The sequence below is a fragment of the Embiotoca jacksoni genome, unplaced genomic scaffold (assembly GCF_022577435.1).
Source record: "Embiotoca jacksoni isolate LCO1_2020_lvr unplaced genomic scaffold, fEmbJac1.0.p SCAF_4, whole genome shotgun sequence".
In the NCBI taxonomy this organism is placed as follows: Eukaryota; Metazoa; Chordata; class Actinopteri; family Embiotocidae; genus Embiotoca; species Embiotoca jacksoni.
Genome location: NW_027185392.1, coordinates 23,625,369 through 23,652,964, shown reverse-complemented (window position 1 = coordinate 23,652,964; position 27,596 = coordinate 23,625,369). Strand labels below are relative to the sequence as shown.

The 27,596-nt window shown below is 44.4% G+C and overlaps 1 protein-coding gene across 2 annotated transcripts; it reads left to right on the top strand.

The window, feature by feature from the left end:
• Window positions 1-1,484: 1,484 nt before the first annotated feature.
• On the top strand, window positions 1,485-27,579 carry LOC138208635 (sarcoplasmic/endoplasmic reticulum calcium ATPase 2). Of its 2 annotated transcripts, none has more exons than XM_069166675.1 (24): window positions 1,485-1,548; window positions 3,245-3,364; window positions 3,685-3,702; window positions 3,891-3,973; window positions 4,743-4,847; window positions 7,159-7,297; window positions 12,015-12,181; window positions 16,587-16,742; window positions 16,870-17,011; window positions 17,364-17,530; window positions 17,899-17,987; window positions 18,137-18,239; window positions 18,417-18,548; window positions 18,954-19,079; window positions 19,169-19,390; window positions 19,624-19,735; window positions 21,912-22,147; window positions 22,256-22,476; window positions 22,627-22,829; window positions 23,076-23,161; window positions 23,510-23,643; window positions 24,114-24,231; window positions 24,322-24,456; window positions 24,539-27,579. In XM_069166675.1, exons 2-24 carry the CDS (start codon window positions 3,247-3,249, stop codon window positions 24,722-24,724), a joined length of 3,198 nt encoding a protein of 1,065 aa, XP_069022776.1. In that variant the 5' UTR covers window positions 1,485-1,548; window positions 3,245-3,246; the 3' UTR covers window positions 24,725-27,579. The 2 variants fall into 2 exon arrangements, with proteins under 2 accessions (XP_069022776.1, XP_069022775.1); XM_069166674.1 differs by lacking the exon at window positions 1,485-1,548 and adding an exon at window positions 1,555-1,859.
• The last annotated feature ends 17 nt before the right edge of the window (window positions 27,580-27,596 follow it).

Genomic DNA, 27,596 nt, shown 5'->3' with positions numbered 1-27,596 from the left:
ATTGATAGATAGATAGATAGATAGATAGATAGATAGATAGATAGATAGATAGATAGATAGATAGATAGATAGATAGATAGATAGATAGATAGATAGATAGATAGATAGATCGATCAGGAATGATCTCCTGTATCTGGAACGATCTCCTGTATCAGGAATGATCTCCTGGATCAGGAATGATCTCCTGTATCTGGAATGATCTCCTGTATCTGGAATGATCTCCTGTATCAGGAATGATCTCCTGGATCAGGAATGATCTCCTGTATCAGGAACGATCTCCTGTATCAGGAATGATCTCCTGTATCTGGAACGATCTCCTGTATCAGGAATGATCTCCTGTATCAGGAATGATCTCCTGGATCAGGAATGATCTCCTGTATCTGGAATGATCTCCTGTATCTGGAATGATCTCCTGTATCAGGAATGATCTCCTGTATCAGGAATGATCTCCTGTATCTGGAATGATCTCCTGTATCAGGAATGATCTCCTGTATCTGTCCTTGTGACAGCGGAGCTGGAGGAGTCTATTGGAGAACGTCCTCCTCTGTCCCTGCAGCAGGTGGTGAAGAGGGTGGTCAGGATTATCCAATATGGATAATAGTTTCTTCATTGCATGCATATTTGCAATTTTGTCTCCCTGTGTACTTATCTTTTTCCTACCTGTCTTCTTAAACTGTTGTGACAGCTAAATTTCCCCCTAGCGGGATTAATAAAGTCTTATTTTATCTTATCTTATCTTATTGGCCAAGGTGTGAACACATGTAAGGATTCCTTGATATTCTTCGCAACATACATTAGATTATAAGTATATTATATGAGTGTGGGCAGATATGAACGTGAACTGCGATTTGACTGGTTGGCATCTAGTCTATGGTTGGCATACAGCCCCGAGGCGGTGATGCAGCCGGTTACACTTTATTCCGCCCCCGGCGCCGTCCGATTGGTTGGCAGTGTCGTCAAACACTCAGCGCTCAACGCTGATTGGATGTCACGTCCATCAGTTGAGCGACAGCAGACGCACTGGCCGCTGATTGGTCGAAAGGTCCAGGCTGTAATGAGGCGGATCCATCGTGTAGTTAACGCTCCCAAAAGGGCGGAACTGCAACGGATTCTCGACTGTGATTCGCCACGGTGCTGCGTCAGTCTGATTCATGCACCTCTCATTGGTTCATTTCAGCTTCGTTGGGTTTCTGCGTCGGTAAGAACCGTTAATCACGTCCGTCACTGTGCAGCAGCGTCAAGCTAAGCAGAGTTAGTTGCGCTAACACCCCGAAGTGAGACGACTTTTATTTCATATAAAAGATTAAAATATACTAGTGATGGTTGTGCACGACACGAGGTAGTCTCAAAATGTCGTTATAACAACACTTGTTATAAAAAAAAAATACGTTTAGATTACGTAATAAAATGTAGTGTTTCTGACGGAGATGATTTTATTTTGAAAGTCGTCCCCGGATGTTGTATTTCCTGACGGGTCTGTCTTGATATTATGGGATGCTGTAGCTCGTAGGCTGGCTACTGCGAACCCACAGAGACAGAGGCAGCCAGGTTAGGAGCAGTAACACCACCGTGTCTGTTTAAACTGGGCTTTAACCGCATTCAGACACGACATCTGCGCCGTGCGTGTTTGTAACGGCCGGCCGGAGACGGACACCGTGTCCCGGAGACATCTCACCAATGAGCGGGTCTCAGTAGGACCAGTCAGCCGCTTCTCAGAGGCTTTCACACGGTTTAATTTCCGCCGCTTCCGTTTGCTGTGAGCAGTTGAAGCCGAGGCGCATGGTGCCGTGATCCATCTGGGTCTTTCTCAAACTGTCGGGTCACCGGACAGACGACTCACGGGCACGCGGACTGCTCCGGTAGGCAACCTGCTCATCTCCGGGAGGATTACCGGCGGGGTCCCGCCACGGCTAACCGAGCGTCCTCGGCTCGTCCCGTCCTGGTCATCGGCTAGCTGGTCGCGCGGAGGCTTTCACCTTATGGTGACGGTTCACCTGTCGTGTGACGGTTCACCTGTCGTGTGACGGTTCACCTGTCGTGTGACGTAACGTGGCACCAGCGGGTTGCGGCCGTGACCGAATGGCCTCATCGGTCGCGTGCGTCCGGTATTCGTGCCATCCTCTCTGCCGTTATAACCTGCCGGTCAGGCGAGGCTGCTCCGGAGTGTCTGCGGGCCGACGGTTCACACCGCGTGTCGAAACGTTGAAGAGATGGCCGGAAGTGTCCGTGATCACGGACGGTGTTGGGCTCACGGTGGCAGGTTCAGGCGCTCAATGCTGAACATTAGCATCAGGGATTTCAGGGCGATCTTAAAGAGTTAAATGTCGAGCACGCAGGCCTGCTCCTACAACCCGACTTATAAGGGCCTTGATACGAGTCCTGTGACATCATGCGGGACTTGAATGCCGTTGAAAGTTTGTAAAATAATGCCGAGCTGCTTTTCTTGCAGCCGGCTGTCGAGGATGGAGGTCCCGGTATCACGATCACCCGTCCTCTTAATGGGGGAGCCTCCTTGGTGCTCTGATGTGCGCAGAAATGACGGCTGGCCGCGACCTGTTTCTAAAAGGCCTTTTAACCCGTTTCAATCGGTACTTTTCGTTTTTCAGGACGTAACAGAGCGTTAAATTGTCCAGATTTGCTCCGTTGTTTGGTGCAATGTGGGTCCGTCTGAGGGCCAAGAAGCCTTTCTGTGAAGAACGGACTAATACAACCCAGAAATACACATCATCCAATGTGATGCAGCACAGGGAGATATCCCGCCGCCCTTAACTCCTGTCTGTTGGGGATGTCTCTCTGTGGGTTGACATGAGCACGGTTGCTTGGTTGTATTTGATTCCCCAGACAACTATTGCAGTTGCAACACATTCACACCACTGAAATACTGTATTTTTTAATTTATTTTTTATTGATAATCAGATCAGCTTCAGGCAGTGTGCACCATCTCTGATATACACTATGGGACTAAAAATAACATAACTCTGATGGAAAACGCAAATTTATATTTTTCATAATCGAATCTATAAATGTAAAAAAAAAAAAAAAGTATCTAAAATCCAAGAAATGGAAAGCCATAGTTTTTGTTCTCAGAGGGTTATTATTTAATGTACATACTCGGCACTGAAAATGTTCGAACATTTCTTTCCCGCTTTATTACCATCAGTATTGTGATATATATTTGCACTGAAAAAGCTTATTGTCCATATTGACTGATTGATCGCCCCCTGTTCTCCACCTCTCTCCTCAGTGATGGATAATGCTCATACCAAGACGGTGGAGGAGGTTTTGGGCTTCTTTGGTGTGAATGAATCTACAGGTCTGAGCTGTGAGCAGCTGAAGAAGAACAGGGAGAGATGGGGACCCAACGGTACAAATGGAAATCTGTTTTTCTTTTCTTTTTTAAACTGTCATAACATTTCCTCAGAACATGTTGACTAATCTTGTGTATATTAAATTACTACATGTATTACCACTACTATCCCATAACCATCAATATAATTAAATAAAAATAGCTTCTCTGACACTATACATTTGTATCTATGAAGTGTTTTCTGAAAATGTGTACACAGTTATTGGACAGTGCTTTTAACCTGAATTAAATGTATTATATTTTCAAGATGTCTTTTTTTTGTTGCCTTGTTCCCATCTTTCTTTTTTCTAACTCCTTATCAACTGCTTTACTTGCAGAATTGCCAGCTGAAGAAGGTGAGTGTCGATCTCCATTCATGCGTATACACTGTGTGTATGTGTGTTTTATTATCCTATTTTTGTCATCTTTTTTCTTATTACATCAGCTTCATCACTGTATCACTACTTCATCTCCATCACAGTAGGTCTCTGTTTGTTTCCTCCTTCTGCTCCTCACTGTGTTCCTTGGTGTGTGTCCCTTGCAGGGAAGTCACTCTGGGAGCTGGTCCTGGAACAGTTTGAGGATCTGTTGGTTCGAATCTTGCTGTTGGCTGCATGTATTTCCTTTGTAAGGAATCAAAACCACAAACACACACACATCCACAAACACAGCACGAGTTGTGTGTTTGTGTGAGCCGCAGACTGTCGATCAGTTTGACCTCGCTGTGTGCACTAGGGGTGTAAAGCTACACGTAATTCACTGTTCGGAATGAGCCTCGGTTTTTGGAGTCACGGTTCCATATGTATTCAAACTTCAAACATTTTTTTAAAATGTATTTTCATAAAATTTAAATATTTGTAAGTGCCTGTTTGGCACAATTATTGCTGCAACACTTGAGGCACTCAAATAGTGTATACTGTCAATAAGAAAAGACTCTGAGCTGTTTCCTCTCTAGTATGAAAGTAAGACAATAAAAAACATTGGTTAAGACAAATACAACTTTCATAATGAACTTTAAAGCCAGCGGTGCAAATTCTGCTGTAAAATTTACACAAAGTAACCTGCCTCGGCCATCTTGTTTGAAAACAGTTATTCTAACTTGTTAAAGCTGATGGACAACAACCTGTGCTGCCAAAACGGCCTTGATGGAGTTATGCCCTTGAATTTTACCTCTGGGAGTGCGAGTGTGTAGAAATCAATCAAACTGTTTTTACTCACAGGGCGCAACAAACCGAGGAAATTTCACACCCCACTGAATTATTATTAATAATAATAATAATAATACCGCTGCACCCCTAGTGTACACACAAGATGGATTAAATGGTTAATGGTTACAAATGGATCGAGTACAACATTGTACACGAGCTCTCTCTCAGGCTCGCCTCTTGTGTCGTAGACCCTCGCATGGTTCGAAGAAGGGGAGGGGACGATCACAGCCTTCGTTGAACCCTTCGTCATCCTCCTCATCCTCATCGCCAACGCAATTGTTGGAGTATGGCAGGTAAAGTAAGTGTGTGTGTGTGTGTGTGCGTGTGTGTGTGTGTGTGTGTGGATTGGTTTCTCATACCATGTTGATATTTTAAATGACACTTTTCAGGCAATTTTGCTTCGAAAGAACAATCCTTCTAATTTCATGAATAATGTCGTGTTTAAAAAAATAAGTCCAACCCAATGAAACCAGTTGCTTTTTTGTCAAATGTCAACAAGTACACAGTTGTTCTGCATCGTCGTTGATTCAGTGCATTCAGATAAAAGTGGGGAATTTATTCAGCATCGATGCTCATAACTTCCCTAATTGGCATTCACATGATTGCCTAAGATGATTGTCCGCCGAGTTGTTGTTTGGTCATCATCATATTTTGAGGTTGAGTCCAATGAGTTTGTCTTAATTGACACACGCCATCCCGCGCGTTCATCTTAACTAGCTTCAACAAGTTTCTTCAACCAGTCCTCACGTGGGTTGTCACGATACCAAAATTTGTTTGTCGATACCAACACCATCTAAAATCCTCAATTCTCAACAACAATTCTTGATACCAATAAAATTAGTCAGCCCTGATCTCTTTTATTTGAAATGAACCTTTCAGGCACGAGAGTAGGATGAGGGTGGATCAAAACGTGTCTGTGATTTTTTTCATGCACCTAAAACTTGAGCAGCAAACAATTTTTGGGCAACAGAAGAAACCCCAGGGTGCCAAATCCAGGCAGGAAGGGAAGCAGGGAGCAAAAGTTGTGAGAAACGTATGCGTTTTCAACGTGCTGTGAGCGGGCGCGTTGTCATTTTGAGAAACTCAAGTACCAGAGTTTAGGTCATTTCCGCTGAATGTTTTCTCTCAGACGCCTCCGAACATCACAGCAGAGCTCGATGTTCACAGTCTGACCCTGAGGGAACAAACTAATTGTGCAACACCCTGCAAATGTCAAAGAAAACCCACCTGGTGTCTCCTGACCTGATGCACCTTCTACGGTCTTGGACGGTGACGTTCTGCCGCTCTGAAACAGAAATATAACGTAGAACACCTCGCCCGGCTCGTTGCCTCATCACCGGAGGCTTTCTGAAGCATTTCAAGGGTCTCCCAAGTTTGACACAGAAATCGCAGACGTACTCGGACCGGTGGTCCCAGAAACATGTGCAACTCGGGTGCTGATGTTGATCAAGTGCCGAAACTTGTAATATATTTTTATGGAAGTTGTAGCTTCTCAATGCACACCACGACTCAACAAGAGCAGTCTCAGAACGTTTTGATCCACCCTCATATGGAGCCTTAAACTCATCAAAAAACAACAACATTACTGTTATGTTAAACAATAAAATAACTTAAAAAATAATCAACTTTTATGGTGGCGGAACATTTCTGTCACTAATTGTTATTGTTAAATTCCCATGACATGTCAGAAAAATACAGGGATTGCAGTTTTAGTCCAAATCCCCAAATTCTAGGAGACGCAGGCCAGATGTGGGACAACATGAGGTTCATCCTGTGTTTGTTTCTTTTTTGGTCTTGTGTTTCCTGTTGACCTAGTTTGGGATTTAACAAAGGGCCAATCAGGGCAGCTGCAGGTTTTTAAAGCCATTTGGATGTGCTTCTGTTTCCTGGATTCAGCCTCTGTGTTTGTCATGGTCTCTGCTCGGTGGTTTAATTGCTCACATACACAGTGAGGTTGAAACTGAACGTTTTGATCTTTGCAGATGGATTTTCTGTATTCTTCAGTTTTGTTTCTGTCTCTTTTTAGAAATGATTACCATCTTATGAAACTAAATTTTCTGCACAATCCACTGACACTTTGTCTTAAAATGAACTGAGGAACCTGTTCATTAGTGGCAAAATGGGCTTAGGTGTCACTATATCTTTATTTCTGGTGTAATTGTTAACTGCTTAAACCCTTGGCTATTTCTTTTTTCACAGATTTCTGCCTAAAAACAATCCCAGATGCAGTCAGTAACAGCTGCACAACTGAAAGTGAACAGCTGTGAGCTCTATGGATGATTTTCCTCTTGTGCTTGTCACCTGGCCAGATTTACAGTTTTACGTCCGCTTCATCAAAAATACATTAGAGTAAATAACAGCTTACAACAATGAGACAGTAGACACTGACGTTATTAAACCTAAAATTCATCAAATGCAAAAGAAAGTAAACGCTGCAATGCTGCTGCTATTTCAATCATCAGCGTCCTAGCTGACCGTGCTTCCCTCTGCAACCTTGGAAAAATGGTGGCAGGTTATGATTTAATAACCATTCAGGCTCCAAAGTGGAAAAAGGTTTACACAATATGCACCTATCAAATGCTGACATGCTGTTGTGTCCTCCAGGAACGTAATGCAGAGAACGCCATCGAGGCCCTGAAGGAGTACGAACCCGAGATGGGCAAAGTGTACCGACAGGACAAGAAGAGCGTCCAGAGGGTCCGAGCCCGAGACATCGTTCCTGGAGACATTGTGGAAGTCGCAGGTAAGGAGAAGAATTAGATTAAAAGAAGCATCTGGCACGATTTCACAAGGAAGGAGGAGACGAATGCTCATTACAAGAGAAAGAAAGTTGGAAGCATAAAACAAACTTTACCCACCATAAGAAAAACCAGGCAGGCAGACAGGAAGACAAGGAACAGTCTGGAATGAACAACTAGCAAAGGAAAGGGGCCCTGCCATGATGAGGCCTGGGACACACTGCCTGTGTGCGTGGCGTGTGCGTGGCGTGTGCGTGGCGTGTGCGTGGCGTGTGCGTGGCGTGTGCGTGGCGTGTGCGTGGCGTGTGCGTGGCGGTCGCTGAACGTCTTGACTTTAATTTCCGTGGCCATGTTAACAGGTGACAGCAGCCACACAGCCTGTGCCCTGCTCACCAGTCATGCCTTGCGTCTGCGGTGCATCATCTAGACAGGAAACGCTTATTTGATCACATGCACAATAAAATCATAGCAGGAACCCGATGTAGGCTGGAATCATATCACCGTGGTAACTGAACAGGTTTTCCTGGCGCCCTCTCAATAGATCAATAGATCACACGACTGCTTTTTGGTTCCAAACTTTTACTTGTCGGACCTCAGAAGACACTGGAGCAAAGAAGTGAAACAGGAAAACAGACTGAAGGTAGAATCAGAGCGCTGCGTCACCTTGTGGTTACTTCAGATTCTGAATGTGCCGGTTTTACAGTTTCATCATTTACAGTGATTCACTCAACATGTCTGGGATGTCAGATACTCACAGTCCCTGTTTACTCTTTAAATGTGACTTGAAAAAGTTTGTTCCCCTCTTCCAAGAAAAAAAACACTTTAGATTTATGCACACAGAGAATCCTCCAGTAATATTTCATAGAGTTTAGTGCAGGGCTGTCCTTATTGTTAATATCTGTATCAAAAGAGCTTCCAAAGCTGCACTGATTGATCTTCTTGGGCACGACAGGATGAGCAGCACAAGTTGACGGACACACGCCTGGTGTTGGTTTTGTTTTTGTGAAGTTGCTTTAGCAAACTAACGGGTCGTCATCAGCACGGGGCTGTACGAACAGAAAATAAATAAAAGACTGCTGACAGTAGAGATGGGTTTCAGTGGTTATTCAATTTTCATTTCAGGAATATAATTCGATTTTTGTTCTGAATTACAAAATTTAAATACAATACATTTTTCTTTTCTATGGTCAAAAAGGGAAGTGCGAAATAAAAAAGTTTGTTAATCACAATTGTCTTGATTTGGCGGATACATTTGTAAGAAAAGATTAATTTGAACTCCTAAAACTGACACTGTGGAGCCCTGAAGGGGTTTCCAGCGCACGGTTGTTTAGACGTGGTTGAAATAACATTGCGAGATCTGTGTTTAGTCGTTCCTTAGCAAACATCTCGAGCTGCATGCCTGCCGCCTCTGCCCTCTGCGTTGGCTCATATCGTCATGGAAACCCTGCAAGAGGCTCACAGCCTTTTATGGCAAATATTGGATCGGTGTGCATCTCAATGCCAAAATCTCTGAATATCTACTCCAAAACCTTCAAAGGCATTGTTAAATACAAGACCAGACTAGGATTACATTTCTGTTATGACCTTGTGTATAAATCTTGTTGAGTGGTTTTTTTTTTAGTGTCACCGCCATTTTTAAGTGCCCTGGAGTGCTTGAGAGCATCGAGAGTTTGAAGGTGCTTGTCTGTGTGTGCCCACATTTTCATTCAATGCGGTGGCTTTTTCAGTGAGAGCGCTTGTATGGAACTGATTTGAGAGATGAAAAACTTAACCAGGTCAACAGCACGGCTTTTCACATCGCTCAGTGACTCTCAGCGTGTTTTCAGGTGGTTTCCCAACATTTTCTTGAGCTTTTTCTCTTTTCTGAGACAGAAACGGACAGATGTGGTCAGTTGGGACCTCAACCCGTTGACCCGCTGTGTTTTTGAACATTTAATGGCTGAAATGAGTCTTAATAAGATACAAATAGATTCTATTTAAGTAAACACATTCAGTTGCATCCACAGAAACCTTTCTATAGTTGTGTGGATGATTGATGTAATTCACCAAATCTTAACTATCACAGCTAAGTGCTTAACCCCAACGTTAACCCCAACTTTAATCTTAACCCCAACCTTAACCCCAACTTTAATCTTAACCCCAACGTTAACCCCAACTTTAATCTTAACCCCAACCATAACCCCAACTTTAATCTTAACCCCAACGTTAACCCCAACTTTACTCTTAACCCCAACGTTAACCCCAACTTTACTCTTAACCCCAACGTTAACCCCAACTTTACTCTTAACCCCAACGTTAACCCCAACTTTAATCTTAACCCCAACCTTAACCCCAACTTTAATCTTAACCCCAACGTTGACCCCAACTTTACTCTTAACCCCAACGTTAACCCCAACTTTACTCTTAACCCCAACGTTAACCTCAACTTTACTCTTAACCCCAATGTTAACCTCAACTTTACTCTTAACCCCAACGTTAACCTCAACTTTAATCTTAACCCCAACGTTAACCCCAACTTTACTCTTTACCCCAACGTTAACCCCAACTTTACTCTTAACCCCAACTTTAATCTTAACCCCAACCTTAACATTAACATTAATCTAATTCTAACCTGAATCCTAAAGCCTGAAGTCTTTACCCTCAAAATGACCACTTTGTTGTTGTGAAGAGCAGCCAAAATGTCCTCACAACGTATTTGTCCTAATAAAATGTTTGCACAACTATTGAAAGACACACACACACACACACACACACACACACACACACACACACGATTTTATCTTGACCCAGTAAGACAACTAATCCTCTCGACACCCACTGATATTTCAGGCTGCTAGGAGAGAGGAAATAGGGTTACTGGTGTGTGTGTGTGTGTGTGTGTGTGTGTGTGTGTGTGTGTATATATATATATATATATCAGTGGTCCAGTGCCCTTCCAGAGCCTGGGAACTCTGACACGTCTCAGCAGGAAGGAGCTGTGACTGTGTATTTGGACCTATGAGGCTTTTTTTGAGTGCATGTTTGGATTGTTAGCTTGTGATAGTAATTTGGGTCGATAACTGCTTTTAATCCATGTTCTTTTTTTTTGTTTAAACCAACACTTCTTTATCCTATATCTTTTTTGGGTAGTTTCACTGAGAGGTTTTACACACAGTGGTGTTGATGGGGGACAGAAAAGAGGTGCTTTGTCACTTTCTCCCTTTTGGTTACTCGCTTGCTTCCTTTAGGCCACGACTGCTCTCTCATTATCACACTGTATTATTATTATCAGCCTAAGAGCTGCCAGCAGATTTAAACTGGTACAACATTTCTGTGTGTACTCTCTGAGAAACACTTGTTGGCTTTTCTCCTCAGAATAAGTAGGTCTGGTTTTGTGCTCATCAGCAGCATTTTAAGGATCCTCCTCTCTGGAAACCGTTAACACAAAGTTCAGGGTTTGTGGGGGAGAAAAATGCTTTTAAAGTTGCCGTCGTTGCCAGCTTGATGCGGACCTACTCTAATGATCCATCATATTGCACACATCCCACAGCCCAGATGTTGAACAAATGAAAAACATCAGCGACAGCAAAACACATTCGAGACTCTTACAAAGAACTGAAATGAAATGGGTGCACATAAAGGAAGTCGGTAAATAACAATATTTTGCTTCTCTGGGCAACTGAGTAAAATATGTCTATATTCTGGATTATCAGGAAATATCCACAGTATCCTTTTATTTCACTTTATTAATCCCGAGGGGAAATGTCTTCACTACAGCAGGGGGGCTCTCAGGGGGGAGCTGCTGCAGCAGGCTGCCACTAGCGCGGCGCCAGGTAACCTGACCTGAGGTGCATGTTTTTGGATGATGGGAGGAAGCCGGAGAACCCGGAGAGAACCCACGCAAGCACAGGGAGAACATGCAAACTCTGCACAGAAAGGCCCAGGACCGGATTCGAACCCGGAACCTTTTTGCTGTGAGGCGACAATGCTAACCACTGCACCACCGTGCCGCCCAATCCTTGTTAAGTCCTCTGTCATTTGATCTGTCATTTGAAGTGAATGGCATCACATCAGCTGTTTTTGACAGCCACCAGATCTAGTTAACGAGGTCACTCTGTGGACTTTACCAGTTGTTTGCCAAGTGGTTGAACCTCATGGAGAAGCAGGTTTGCAAATTTCAAAACTAGTTGTGCTTTATGTTTTTAAAGCACCGAGTCTGTGGAGATTTAAACCTGTTGTTTTGATGTTTGAGCGCCTTCATTAGACGATTGTAGTCTTTAGTTTGATAAAACGGTGACAAACATGACCAGAATTAAGCTGCTGGTATAATAAGTGAATTAGGAGGATTCTCTGTCCTCGTCTGATTTACAACCTACAGTCTAGTCTGGCTGAACGGGTTCGGTTGGAGTGGTGATGATCTTAAATGGAGAGTGGCTGTTTCCACACTGCGTGCTTTTTAATGTCAACTTATGTGTGTACAATCTCACAATCCTCAGGGAGAGTAGCAGGAGAAACTGAAACTAGACCTTTTATTCTATATAAAAATATGTTTAAATCAAAATTCGGAATGGAAAAAAACTGATTGTATTTACTGACTTTCAGAAACTGTTTATTGGTGGTGGAGGAGGTGAAACCATTGTAAATAAACAAACATGGACACCATCACCTTCATTCTAATTTAAGATAAATACACTAAGAAAAAGTCAAATTTAGGATGTTTTTTTTTTGTCTCTCGACCCCCAGTCGGTGATAAGGTCCCGGCTGACATCAGGCTGACGTCCATCTGCTCCACTACGCTCCGGGTGGACCAGTCCATTCTGACGGGGGAGTCCGTGTCCGTGCTCAAACACACAGATCCTGTACCGGATCCCAGAGCTGTCAACCAGGACAAGAAGAACATGCTGTTCTCCGTGAGTGTCAACAACCACATTTGTATTTTTGTTTCCATAAATTCACTTCCTGACATGTTTTCCTCATCGTTGTGGGAACACGCCTCGAGTTGGGGAGTGCATTGGGGATGTTTGAGTTGGGGGCCGGGTTACACTCCAACCCCCTCTGAAAAAGATCTGTAGAAACAAAATGTGCTGTAAAATATACTTTGGTTGTGGATTTTTGTCTTGCATACCTGTACATGATAATGGCCTTGACAAAATAAGTTGCATACTTTGATGAAGGAAAACATTGACAGAATAAAAGCCACATACACATACATCAGCTCCTGGGCACGATCTCACACCAAAAACAGCTTTACACGAGAAACATGAACTACCAACACTGTTATTTACTTGTAACACAAAGTGTACACAAACAGTGAACTGGTTTCTTACGAAAAACGGATTTAAAAAATACCCGATGATAAGAACATCAATCACAGACATTTATTAGTAATTTATTATTATTATTAACAGGCAAAGCAACGACATCTACTATGACATGTTCCCTGAGTCCAAACAAAACACAGTCAATGAGCCATAATTCACTTTGAATGTAACTTTGAATTCAATTCAATTTTATTTATATAGCGCCAAATCACAACACAGGTTATTTCATGGCACTTAACACATTAAAGTCCTTACAGCAAGACTTTACAATATTATACAGAGAAACCCAATAATTCAACAATTCAACAATTCCCACATAAGTTAGGAGGGAAAAAAACTCCTCTTTAAGGGAGAAAAACCTCCAACAGAGGGAAGAAAAACTCCCTTTGACAGGAAGAAACCTCTGACAGAACCAGGATCAGAGGTGGGCGGAGCATGTGGTTCTGTTAACAGATGCTCCGCCCACCTGGAAGACTAATTTGAGATGCAGCTCAGCACTTTCTATCAAGTTTAGTTCCTTCTCGACGAGGTAGGAGGAGGTATGAGGTTGTTTTATTTGACACCTGCATCTCCACTGCAGCTCTAAAACGGAGCCCTCTGCAGCCTCTGACTGTTAAATGTCCTTGTAAACCCGATGAATTGCTGTTGTGTACGAGTTGAACTATAGAAATAAGCTTGCTTTGCCTTTTTAGTCAAATTTTCATCTTTGACAACTGAGAACTTTGTCTCTGTCTGTCTTTAAACATAACTTTCAATAGGACTCAAAGTTTGAATATTTATGCTGTTGAAGATGTCCACCTTCAGTAGGAGCCAGTGGGCTGAGAGCCACAGACGAGTCATAGAAATATATGGAATAATGTCTGTCCCATAAAGGGATGGTTTGGATAGTCTGGTTTGGCGTTGTATGAGGTACTTGTCCAGAGTTGATGTTACGATACGATATGATACAATATACTTTATTGTTCCGATGGGGACATTTTTCTTGGGCAAGTGTTGCTGCATTTGATAGCAGCTGCATTTTCTGCCTTTTTGGACATATCATAACACTTAAGACATGTTGCACAAATGGGACTACATTTCATAGCTTAAAGAACAGCAGTGTCCACCAGCTTCAAAGCAAAATGTCAGTGTATGTATGATACGACATGTTGCATATTCTAAAAACACATTCACCATCTTAGGCTCCACTTAGATCACACAACCAGTCCGTCCTAGCAGGAAGCCTTGTTTAACATGTTGATTGAAAAGGGCACAAATGAGTTTTTTAAACGATCCAGTTCAGATTCAGTTTGTCTCACATGGGATGGAGCAACTAAAATGCTCCTCTGAACACAGACTGCTCATACAAGAGCTGAAGGGACTGGTAATCTTTCTCACCTATGATCTTCACTGCAGTCTGGATAAGTCTGGGTTTTAACCGCGCTGATTTCACGCCTGTATTACAAACCTCATCAGACTCTCCAGAACTGCTTGATGAATGAGGAAACATCCTTTTTTTCATTGAACCCGTACACGCTGATCCTTCTCAGAAAGTACATCCTTTGATGTAACCTGGAGCATGTAGACCGTCAACATGCTTATTCCAGGTAAACATGTTATCAATGTACACACCGAGAGGAGCAGACTGGGCGAAGATGAAGGTCAGCACGTCACCAGTTTGGTGTAAATTAAATGAAATGATTTGGAATGATTTAAATTGCATTTAAACACGATTTCATTGCTTTATGTCATTTATGATGTCATTCGCACTCTTCAAAACCAACAGACCCTTTTAGTTTTTACCTCGTATAACACGGGAGTTGCTCGTCTGCTGTCGCCTCAATTAGTGAGTTATTGTGTTACTATGGCGTTGGATCAGAGATTGGATCCAAACTGGTGTTGAAACACCTCTTCTCTGCTTTCTGTGTGATTCACAAAGGGCAGAGCTCCATCTCTCACACACACACACACACACACACACACACACACACACACACACACACACACACACACACACACACACACACACACACACACACACACACACACACACACACACACGGTGCAGAGTGGATATGACGCGACTCAAATCAAAGACTGGAAGTGCAATTAAGTCCTCTAAAGGACGATAAGATGAATTTATTAATGCAGAGATGCCAAATGTTCTTGGGCTTCCATTAATATACCGTACCTGGTAAAGTGTGTGTGGGAGCCGCCACGGTACACTGGGATGACATGCAGTGTGTGTCCTGGTAGTGTAGTGGACAAAGTGTCCGCGGTGATATCTCAGTCACACCTCAAAGGCAGCTGAGTCAGCAGGTGGTCTGTGGTCAAAGAACAACGGCCATTGATGTTTTATTTAGCAGCATCTCTCTGACAGACTGCAGACCTGCAGGTTGTCTTTGGTGCCGTGGTTATCGGAGCACCGCAGGACTGTGTGACTTCAAACGGCGATGTGGACAGATGGAGTTAGAAGCAGCTATTACAGGAGAGGAATCAACACAGTGAGATGACACATTTTAATTGTTGTGATTAAAAACGAGTGAACAGTTGGGCTTTGTTCACACCTGTGCGTCTTGTTTCATGTGATCGTAGTTGGACAGCTCCACCTACATGTGTGAACGTACCCAAGATGCATTGAGTTCTGATCGTCTGGGTCGCCTTGTTCCAGCAGTGTGTGTGGCGCTGCGTCGACACTCTGCTGTTCTGAAGAATATAGCAAAACGAGCTGGGCTGAGAATGTGTGGGTCTCTTCATAGACAATCGTTTGCAGTTGTTCCTACTGGGCGTAGACCTCAGGTTCATTTTAACCAATCGGCACCTCTGAAACCGACCGGCACTCTGTCGTCCACCGAAGCGTTTTTTCCCGAGTGCAGCACGTTTCAGTCGTTTCCAGGTGTTTTAATGCATGAAGAGGTGCTGAGTGTTTATTCTGTGCCGAGCGCTAAACGTTCGGCGACTTCAAATATTAACGTCGCGCTCGTCACTGTCCCCAGCCATCCAACCAGTGAAGGAGAGGCGGGACAAACGTGGTTAACCACCGACACCGCTTGCTGATTGGTCGGCCCTTCAGAGTGGCCGTGGAGACGCTAATACGAGTTCACAGATTGTATTCAGAGAAGAAAACTGAAGCTGTGAGCGACGGTCGGAGCAGCCAGGCGACAAAACAGAAACACCAGCAACGCTTACTGACGCACGTCACAAACAAAGACCTATTTATATTTAATATAGACTATTTAAATGATATGACTTTGAAGATACATGTCTTGCAGCTAAAAATTTTCAAATGGGGAAGGAAACCATGTCTTTGCATTTTACTGTTTTAATGCAAGTGCTGATACCATCTCACATACGGCTTTTAGCTCGCGTGTAAAATACTAACATTGGCATTCAGCATAAAAATGCTGAGATATGATATTTCGGTGATATTGAAGCAGCTGTTTAGTGAGTAAAAAACACAGGATGTCTACCTGATGCTTGTTTTACTGAAGCCTCTTCTGTTTTTTTTGTGGTTTACCTTTTCTGCCATTTCTGACACACAACAGAGCCCCAGTTGAAAAGGAACCACCACAGCACGGCAGCGCTGGAATAATCCCATAATTTCAGCCTGAGCCGACGTGATTGGGTCGAGCCAGACCGGGTTTGAATTAGAGAATTACAAACTGGTGTTTACAGAAATGCACGTTTTCCCACAGAACACGTTTTAGACGGAGTTTCAGCTTTTGTTGCACAAAATGAAGGAAGGCAAACAATCAGGACCTGATGTTCTATTATATAAAGGAATACATCAGACAGATCTGCATCATCATAAACACAAGTATTTATAACAAGTGGCATGCACATCAAAGAAAAGAAGTGCAGTTGTGATACGCAACGGTTTATTGGATTTCTTGAAGAGCACATCGAAGATGCTCTGATGTGATCAGATGTGATCGGATCACCGAGCTGCACGTTGATACCGGATGTGAACGCCGCCTCGGGCAGTGAATTAATCCCCGTCGTGACTTTTGCCCAGGGTACCAACATCGCAGCAGGTCGAGCCATCGGGGTTGTCGTGGCAACGGGGGTGCAGACAGAAATAGGGAAAATCCGAGATGAGATGGCGTCCACTGACCCCGAGAGGACCCCGCTGCAAAAGAAACTGGACCAATTTGGAGAACAGCTGTCAAAGGCGAGGACCTGTGTGCATTTTAGAATAACTTTGGACTTCAAACTTGTTACTGCTTGGGACAGTTTATGAGTTTAAGTCTGATAATCTATAGATATGTTGTGTCTGTGTTCCTTGTTGTGACCTGCAGGTCATCAGTTTGATCTGTGTGGCGGTGTGGGCCATCAACGTGGGACATTTCAACGACCCGGTGCACGGAGGCAGCTGGCTGAGAGGAGCCGTCTACTACTTCAAGATCGCTGTTGCACTGGCTGTAGCTGCCATACCAGAAGGTCAAACATCATACTTGCCTGTGACACACACACACACACACACACACACACACACACACACACACACACATGCATACACACATGCATATTTTCAGTTTTTACAATTGGTGGTGCTTTTGTGTTTTTGCAAGGACAACAAAACAGGTGACATTTTTTTTTTAAACAGAAAGCTGGCAAAATGTTGGCATAGGAAATGAAATAAAAAAAACCTCTAAAGGTGCCCTTGAGCAAGGCACATGAAACCAGCTGCTCTTGTTAGATCATCAGGAAAAAAAACGGGTAAAGGCGATGAAGCGTCACCAGATATAGACATGGTAAAACAACGTTGCTCTCCCATTGTTTCCTCTTGCAGGCCTTCCGGCAGTCATCACCACCTGCCTGGCTCTGGGCACCAGGAGGATGGCCAGGAAGAACGCCATCGTCCGCAGCCTGCCGTCCGTGGAGACGCTGGGCTGCACCTCCGTCATCTGCTCCGACAAAACGGGAACGCTGACCACCAACCAGATGTCGGTCTGCAGGGTGAGACGAGGCAGGAGTGTCACATCACACTGATAAATAAGCAGCTGACGCCCACTTCATTTCAAAGTTACTCTAATGGACTTTTACTGATTATAAACTAACAGCTAACGTGTTGTCGTATTAACGTCAGATTAAGAAAGGGTTGAGATAACAAACATTCAGTCTAACAAATACATAACTAGATAACCAGAAAGTTGTCTTCATAGTAGCATAATATAAAAAAGCTTCCATTAAACTAATAATCAACTGCTGTGATGTGTGTGTGTGTGTGTGTGTGTGTGTGTGTGTGTGTGTGTGTGTGTGTGTGTGTGTGTGTGTGTGTGTGTGTGTGTGTGTGTGCGCGCGTGTGTGCGTGTGCATGTGTTTAGTTGTTTGTGGTAGACAGTGTGTCAGGAGAGCGCTGCAGCCTGAGTGGCTTCTCAGTCACTGGATCTACTTATGCCCCTGAAGGGGAAGTGTGAGTGTCTTTAACCTTTAACCCTTAACCTCAACCTTTAACAATTTATGGATTATGAATAATTCATCTTTTTTGTTGTTGTCACCATTTGAATACATTTGCTCCACTTTCCCTTTTGATTCTTCTCATCTCCGTCCTCATGCTTCCAGCTACAAGGACGGTTCGTTGGTGAAGTGCAGTCAGTATGAAGGGCTGGTGGAGATGGCCTCCATCTGTGCTCTGTGCAATGACTCATCACTGGACTTTAATGAGGTACGAGATACAAACAATGCAGCAGCAGCAGCAGCTCAGACTACCAGAGATTACCGTATATGGTTCGGAAACATTTACAACTGGAGTCTGATTCCAGGATTTTTTTTTTTTTACTGAACTGGTCGGTAAAAAGCACAGTCAGCATCTCTGAATCTTTCCTCTGTCCGTCCGATCCAGTCCAAGGGTGTGTTTGAGAAGGTTGGCGAGGCGACGGAGACTGCCCTCTGCTGTCTGGTGGAGAAGATGAACGTGTTCGACACGGACCTGCTGGGACTGAGTCCGGTGGAGAGAGCTACAGCCTGCTGCTCTGTAAGTGTAGGACGGCCTGATGGCTGCGTGTGTGCGTGTGTGTGCGAGGGTGTGTGTGTGTGTGTGTGCGTGTGTGTGCGTGTGTGTGCGTGTGTGTGTGTGTGTGTGTGTGTGTGTGTGTGTGTGTGTGTGTGTGTGTGTGAGAGAGAGAAAGAAATACAGGAAGTTAAAGAGAGACTTCTGTGAAACAGATGATTCACTGGTCGTTCTGTCTGACCTGCTGAATCCTTCTCCACGTTTGTTCTTGCTCTTATGTCTCGTTACCTAAGTGACCACCAAGCTGCTGGGTTTTACACTCCATAAGTCTGTTCGTGAATGTCCTTTCTATTTTTATATCCGTTTCCTGCCAATAAAGCTCACTGGGCCACGCTAAAGATGAACTGTACATATGATATTTGTTTCCAGGTGATTAAGCAGCTGATGAGGAAAGAGCTGACGCTGGAGTTTTCCCGAGACAGGAAGTCCATGTCTGTCTTCTGTTCATCCAATAAACTCACCAGGTCTTCGTCTGGAGCCAAAATGTTTGTCAAGGTCCGTTACACGCCGCTCGCCATCACACGTTTGGTTTTCCGGTCGCTGTTGAGAGACGACGTCGTCACCGTGTTGTGGTTCCTCCTCAGGGCGCTCCGGAGACCGTGCTGGAGCGCTGTAATTACATCCGGGTCAGCAGTTCCGCTCGTGTGCCGATAAGCCCGGCGGTTCGGGAACAGCTCCTGTCGACTGTGCGGGAGTGGGGGTCCGGCCGAGACACGCTGCGCTGCCTCGCCATGGCAACCAGGGACACGCCCCCTGACATCCATTCCCTCAACCTGGAGAACTCGGCGACCTTTGCTGACTATGAGGTGATGACGACGACAGTCCAGACAGCTCTGATATAAAAACAAATGTCCACATCTTTTTTTTTTTTAAGTCTGACATGAGGTTTTTTAAGGTTTCAGGAAAGGAAACTGGAAAATCGCCTCATGTCGGTTGTTACCAGTGTCTCTGAATACAAAATGAACTGTTTGTGATGCCATATAGAGAGAAATTGAACAAGCTCTCTTCGCCTTCCCTCCACCTCTTTTATTGTTCCCAGTCGGACCTGACCTTTGTGGGCTGTGTGGGCATGTTGGACCCCCCCAGGAAAGAGGTGCTCGGCGCGGTCCGAATGTGTCGGCAAGCTGGCATTCGAGTCATCATGATCACAGGTGATATTTCAGACACACAACAAAATGGACGTCCCGCCCCCCCTGAAAGGAACTAAATACTAACTGGAGTTATGTCCACTATCTGCTTGTTATTTACTCTGTTTCTGTGCATCCGTTTCCTTTCAGCTCCGTGTGAAAGTCGCTCGGGTCAATTAAGGTCGCGCTAATCTGTCTGTTTCCCAGCTCTGCTGCGTGTCTGTGTTTCATGAAGGCAGGGCCCATTATTTATTAGATATTAGGCCTCACAAACAGTATTTTTGGGGCATGTCTGTTTGATTGACAGGCCTGTGGAGCAGTCGGTTTCTGCTATAGGTGGGCGGGGCATAATGTCCTCAGGTTTCCAATCGGATCGAGTCAGAGTCACTTGCTCCTCCCCAGCTCAACCAAATATGGTCACTTCTGTTGGACTTGGGCTCCTGCTAGTACAAAGCCAATATGTGTCAGCCCCCAGTCCTGCGTGTTCTTTAATGAGGCAACAGGAGAAGATGTCAGGCTTCAAGGTGTTTATTTAACAGCTGCAGAATAATCCGTTTACAGAGCTCTGGGTCCAGACTATGTTTCCCTGACTGCAACAAAGTATGTGTCAGTTCACGAAGTCTGACTGACTGTCTCTCCCTGACCGTCTTTTTGTAGTAAAAAACACAGTGCCATCTGCAGTTGAGCTGTCCTCTGTTGATTTGTTGAGGGGGGTCGTCTTTAGCAGCTTGGTCCTGTTTTATGACTCAGAAGAGATAAGAAAAATAGGAGGTGAAACTAACGGTTGTAAATCAACCGTTCCATACCGTACCCGGTGTCCTTGTTGTTTTGCACAGCAGTATGCTGACCACATCAGTATCGCTGACCTATATAGGCACAGCCTGTTGCATACGCCTGAGGAGTAATAATTGATTAATATGAGATTGCATATAAGAAATATAATATGGCATACATATATTGTATTATTGTAAGCAAAGACTAGCATATAATAGCACACTTCCTGCTCCAGAATAGCAAGATGGCGACGGGTGAAACGCCGAAGTGGAGGCTCAGTTATCGTGACCGACCCGTCTCGACTATTCACGTCGCAAACTCAATTTCAGAGTACGTAGATGGGTTGTTAGCAAGCGGCATCCATCAGTGATGTCATCGTTGGTTTGTGAACGTTATGAATCCTCCAGTTCAGATTCTGTCCGTCACCATCTTTGCTAGTTCGGAGTGGTTTGGAGCAGGAAGTGACCATATTTGGACGAGCTGGGGGAGGAGCCAGCGGTGGATCTGACCGATCTGATTTTTGAATCTTCTTTTCTATTGAATGAGGGATCATTTTCAGACGTGGAAGCTACATAAACATAAACAGTCTGTGGTTGCTAGACTGGGAAATCGAGCGATATCACGGCAGGTTTCGTCGCTTCTTTCAGTTGTTTGAAATTAAAAGCTCCTGTCCAGTGGCCCTGTTTTTAGGAGCATTACCGCCACACAGAGTGGATCTGAACGTCTGCAGTGCTGTTATTATATTCTCCTAACAGTACTGAGTTTTCAATTCATTTCAATTGAGTTTTATTTATGACAAAACACCACATTTACCCTCTCATGGCACAAATCTGAGATTTTACAATATCGTAGAGAGAAACCCAACAGTTCCCACGACAGGGAGTGGAAAGGAAAAACTCTGAGGCTGGAAGCCATCGGCCTCAACCTGCAGAGGTGAGAGGACAGCGTAGAGAGAAAAGAACAGCATAGAGAGACAAAAAATAAACACAAATCAGAAATGCGAAGCTCCGGAGAGACCTGCAGAAAAAGACACAACGCTAATGACATGCAAAGGTGGCATATGAGTGTATGGAGAGCTCAGTGCTCAGCCTGGGCCTGTAGCAGGAGGTCTAAAGGATCTCAGGGTCCCCTGAGTCAGTCCGAACTGTAACCTTCATCCAAGAAGAAAGTTTAAAACCTAATCGTGGAAGTAGAGACGATGTCTGCCTCCCAAACCCACGCTGGTTCCACAGGAGACTCTCACTCTACGTTCCTCATCCTCACTCACTCAACACACATCCTGTTGTATGTAGAAAGTTCACGTGCAAGACTTAAAATGAGCTGAACTCTGTTTGGAAACTTTATCAGAAAGCCTTGTTTTTAAAAAGCTCTCGTTTCTTCAGCTGGTTGAAGCATTCATGACTCATCGGTCTTCGCTCTCCTCCAGGTGACAACAAAGGGACGGCCCTGTCCATCTGCAGGAGGGTGGGCATCATCACGGAGCAGGAGGAGCAGGAAGGGACGGCGTTCAGTGGGGGCCTGACGGGGCGGGAGTTCGACGAGCTGCCCCCTCACCTCCAGCGTCAGGCCTGCCGGACGGGGCGCTGCTTCGCCCGCGTGGAACCGGCCCACAAGAGTCGTATCGTGGAGTACCTGCAGAGCCTGAATGACATCACTGCCATGGTGAGACCTCGTACTTGAAGCAGCATCACCGGTGGTTTGATAACCAGTACAGCAGCACTCCTCTAATCTCTTATTCTCCTGCGTCCCGCCGCTGCTTCCCCGGTCCAGACGGGTGACGGCGTGAACGACGCCCCCGCCCTGAAGAAGGCGGAGATCGGTATTGCGATGGGCAGCGGCACAGCGGTGGCCAAGTCGGCGTCGGAGATGATCCTGGCTGACGACAACTTCTCCACCATCGTGGCTGCTGTGGAGGAGGGCCGAGCCATTTACAACAACATGAAGCAGTTCATCAGATACCTGATATCCTCCAACATCGGAGAGGTGGTTTGGTTAGTAGGTTTAAAAAACACTGAGTTCACACAGGTGGCTGCAGAAGACTATTTCTAAATTCAATTTCTCAGTACTTTTTTGGAACAGAGAGGAAGATTTATTTGAATGGATAATCCAAACATCTTCAACCTGTCCCTCCTCCTCCTCAGTATTTTCCTCACAGCGGCGCTGGGCATGCCCGAAGCTCTGATCCCAGTCCAGCTGCTCTGGGTCAACCTGGTGACCGACGGTTTCCCAGCAACCGCTCTGGGTTTCAACCCTCCAGACCTGGACATCATGTCTCGTCCTCCCCGCTCCCCCAAAGAGCCGCTCATCTCCAGCTGGTTGTTCTGTCGCTACCTCATCATCGGATGTGAGTCGTGAGCTGGGTGACATCATCGCATAACAACATAGAACTGGGATCAGCATAATCATCAATAACATCAGCATCGCAGCTATTAGATCAACACTCAGAACAACAGGGTCCAAATGGATCATTGTAGATCAAGTACACCCCAAAACACCTGTTTGGCTAAAAATGAATGAAATCCTAAAAAAGTATGCCATAAAGATCCAAAGATTAGTGTGTACCTCCTGACCCTGGTGGTTTTGTCTGCAGGTTATGTGGGAGCCGCCACCGTAGGAGCTGCAGCCTGGTGGTTCATGGCAGCTCACGATGGACCCAAACTGACCTTCTATCAGCTGGTAACGCTCTTTATTTCTTCTACACAGATCTCAAATGTTAAAGGATATCTTCTGTCAAAGAGCTGTTGCTTATGGATTAACATTTTAACGGTACCACAACTCTTACCAATACCACTTACTGACCCGGAACTGTCACAATACACTTTAACCAATAATACTCTTATTGTTTATTTTTGTTAAGCTTTAAGAAAAAGAAAAAAAAATAATAATCAGAATGAAATTACAATATGACTAGAAAGTGTGTCCGTGTCTGTCTGTCTGTCTGTCTGTCTGTCTCTGTGTGTGTGTCTGTCTGTCTGTCTGTCTGCGTGTGCGTTCATGTTATTTACACGCGTGTTTCCTCCACAGTCTCACTACCTGCAATGCAGTGAAGGCCACGCTGAATTTGCTGGCGTGCAGTGTTCCGTCTTTGAGTCTCCGTATCCCATGACGATGGCTCTGTCCGTCCTGGTTACCATAGAGATGTGCAACGCCTTGAACAGGTGCGACCAAAACAAACACACACCAAACTGCAGTCTGTTAAAGAGCCAAAGTGCCGCGGAGGATCCAAACAGCTAAAATCCAAAATAAGTGGAAAAACATAAAAAAGTCACGAAATGAATTAAACTGCAATTAAATGCACCAAAAATAATATTAAAAATGAAGTTAGCCATTAATATTTGATCAAATGTGTCATAACTTGATGTCTCTGTATCGATTTGCTTCTTTATTTCGATACGTTTTTACTGATCGCCGATCTTATTTCCTTATTTAGCATTTCATTAATGTATTCAGTTTTTGTGTTTATGTAAAACAGCAATATCAATGTCACATTAGTTCATTCATATATTTACGTCTTCAGGGATGATTTTTGCAGTTTCAGCCCTGCAGACAGGAACGCTCCCGTTTTATTCAACATGTGATCAGAGTTGAACTTCAGCAGAACGTAACTTGTTCTCTTGTTGCTGTCCAGTCTGTCGGAGAACCAGTCGCTGCTGAAGATGCCGCCGTGGTCGAACCCCTGGCTTGTGGGGGCCATCTGTCTGTCCATGGCCCTGCACTTCCTCATCCTCTACGTGGACCCGCTGCCGGTAAGGACGCCCGCACCGCTGCGTCTTCCTGAAGGGTTCGATTCCTAATCAGGTCAGAAACGTCATTCGGTCACGTCTGTGTGTCTCCAGGTGGTCTTCCAGATCCGCCCTCTGTCGTGGGTCCAGTGGGTGGTGGTGCTGAAGATGTCGCTTCCCGTCATCTTCATGGACGAGGCCCTCAAGTTCTTGGCCCGCAACTACATCGAGCCGGGAAGCCAGGTCCAGGTCGGAGGAAGCCGTCTCGCTGGTTCTGTTGATGATCTCAGTGACGTGTTTTATCTGACGCTTGTCGTGTTCCCTCTTCCAGACACTCGAAGAGGAGGAGGAGGAGCTTCAGAGGTCGGGGGCCGGCGAGGGATTCGTCGACGCCGTGATGTCGAAGCTGCGCCGCTCGCTGAGGGGCGTGTCCTGGTCCTTCGTCTTCATCGCCGCGCCGCTCGTGATCTGGATCTTCAGCCTGGACTCTGACATCACCAACATCTTCTGGGAGTGATGGGAGGGGGGGAGGGGGGGGGATACCGAGAGGGCTGCGTGAGGAAACAGTGAGACAGGTGGAGTGTGAGGGAGAGGCGAGGTAAGACGAAGACACCAAACACAGAGATGGTCATTATTTTTGGAGTGAAACATTTAGCAGACAATCAGAGAATAATTAGAATAAATTGCGAGGCAGGTTTTAAATGGACGCTTCCTCAGTCACAACGGTGCTACGAGCAGCTGTTTCTCTCCGTTTAGATCACATTTCCCTTCAAATCCCTCCGATAACTTTAACTGCACTCGCACCTACTTCGTCCTCCTGCGGCTGCAAAGGCAGTCGGTTTCGTCTGTCCGACACTTTGCACACAATAGCACCACAGACCAGACTGAAATTAACGTGTTTATTCAAAACAAGCAAGAAGAATAGAAGCCAATTAAAACCATGAAATTAAAATATAGACTGCTATCCAAGTAGTTTTTACTTTAGACTCTTTGCCAAATCGGAGCCAGGAGACACGCGATGTGAAATCCAACGCAGGTCATCGGAGGTTTCTGGTCGCGTTTAACTTCCAGAGAGTTATTTCTTATTTCCGTACGTCGTTCCCAGGAACTACGACTGTAGCTACGTAGCTTCAAACATTCGCTAACTGAGGTTGCACCGGTGGAAGTTCACTCGTATGTAAATCTGTTGCTAGGAAACATCTGTATCTCGTCATCGTAGCATCACGAGCTGCGAGCTTGAAAATATTCTAGTTTTAAGGAGGAGAAAACAATCCGAGCTCGCCGGAAAAATCGTTTGGAAATGTTGGCTTGAATATGTGTTTAAAAGTTAGTAATATTTAGGTAGTTTAGAGCGAGAGGGAAACGTCCGACTAATGTAGCCTACCAGGTGGGGATTATCGTTAAGATTATTAGCAAAGCAGCTCGTCATTCAAGATGTGCTGCTCAGTATACAGCCTCACTTCACAGACTCTTCTTTTTCTTTTTTGCTTGTCAGTGTGAACAGTTCAAATATCAGCAGGCTCTCTGAGCAGCGGTTCCAGCCGGCGCTCGCACCGCGCCAACATTTAGAGACGGCTGGTTTGTGTGGTGCAGTTTCAACCCGGTCCGAGTAGAAACGCGCCGAGCACGTAGTCGCTCACCGAGTTTGTCGTGTCGGGATTTTGTGTACAAGAAAACGCTAAAGATACTCGTCACTCTGAGAAGAATCGGCCCGGCCAATCAGAAGAGAGGGCGATCGATATCGATGTGCTTTAAAAAAAAAAGACACAAAACAGCCTGCTCTTGCTTTAAGTTCCAAAAAAAGAACCCTAAAAGGAAATGAAGAAGTATATTTTTGGGTTTTTTGGTGACTAAAACTACAAAATAAGTGTAAAATACGGGAGCTGTATGTTTATTACCTTCTTACTCTGAACACGGCAGTGCTTCTGTTGTCATGTTCTTCGCTTCCTTTCTCTCCCACGAGCTGCCTCTCTGTCAGTGTGGTGGAAACCATTCAATCTCACGGCCGACGCTTCGACACAGAAATAATCTAAACAGAGCGACTGACAGCCGGCAGGTGTTTCACTGAAACGATCGGTGATTCGTCTGCCGTCCTTTTCCTGTGATGTCACCGTGACATCACGCTGTGTTTGCCATTGAAAGGATTTCTTTAATTTAATTTAGACTTCGGTAACTGTCGGTGTGTGTTTCATGATGACAGGAGTGTCGGGGTCACTACAAGGAGGGAAAAACAGATGTGGAGAAAAGGTCGTAATTTGTATTTACATTCAGTTTTGATTTTATGAAAAAGGAAAAAGTGATGACGAGGAGAATAAAGTCACTGCGTCTGATGTTCGGTCACTTCCCTCTGCAGCATGTGCCTGTCGGACAGCGCGTACACTCATCTTCTTTTTAATTCTCACATTTCTCACATAATTGCAGTTTTTATTCCTATGACTCCACACTTACTGATTTTCTTTTTTTTTCTTGTAAAATTGCGACCATCTTGTAATGTGGATTTTTGTTTTTAACTTCTAGTTGCAACTTAATTCTTGTAATTCAGTGAATTTTTCTTGAAAATGACCTCTTTATTGAGATGTTATTCCATTACAGCTTATTATTATTATTATTATTATTATTATTATTATTATTATTATTATTCTCAAAATCATCTATTTTTTCCTAAATGTGGCCCAAACAGCAAGTCAAACACTTTTTATACCGTTAAATAACAGAAAAGTTTTTGTTTGTTTGGTTTTGTTTTGTTTTGTTTTGGTCACTATGACTCCTTATTATTTGTTATTTGTCCAAAACCGTAGATTCAGTCTTTGTTTGTTTGTTTTTGCTCAATTTTCAGTTTTTACACATGATAGCCTGAAAATTGCAAAAATGACTGAGAGGACATTTGTTGCAATAAATTTTTGTTTTGTTTTAGTTTTTTGGGCCTGCACTAAAGCAGAAGAAACACATGTCGATGGCGTTGTAGCAAGTATTTATTTGTACTATTTATTGATACTTAATTTTTTCCGCACTGTCCTGCTGTGACCGCCAGATTAAACACTAATGTTCCATGTTTGTTTACACTCTTTGTTCTTTTGTATTATAATTGTCATCAGCTGACGTCCATGTTTGGTGGAGTAGAAGGGAAGCGTTTCAACATCCTCACCAGTTTAAATCAAGTTTGAGCTGAAGAACTTCATAACTAGTGAGACTGTTTTAAAATACGTCTCTCGCACTCTTCCTTCCTGTTTCCTCACCTCCAAAACTTTTTGCTGATTTTTTTTTCCACTTTTGTTCTTTGGTCATCCTGCTGTCGAGGGGTGTGATGTCATGGAAACGATGTAACAGGATGAAAACAACAACAAACAATAAAGTTAAAAATTTCAAATTGAAGCGTGTCGTGCTTGTTT

What these genes read in the sequence shown, in the direction of transcription:
- LOC138208635 (XM_069166675.1), top strand. Translation starts at nt 3,247, where the DNA reads ATGGATAATGCTCATACCAAGACGGTGGAGGAGGTTTTGGGCTTCTTT. An exon ending in AACTGACCTTCTATCAGCTG is followed by an intron (nt 23,162 to 23,509) that starts GTAACGCTCTTT and finishes TTTCCTCCACAG; the next exon opens with TCTCACTACCTGCAATGCAG. An exon ending in AGCCGGGAAGCCAGGTCCAG is followed by an intron (nt 24,457 to 24,538) that starts GTCGGAGGAAGC and finishes TCCCTCTTCCAG; the next exon opens with ACACTCGAAGAGGAGGAGGA.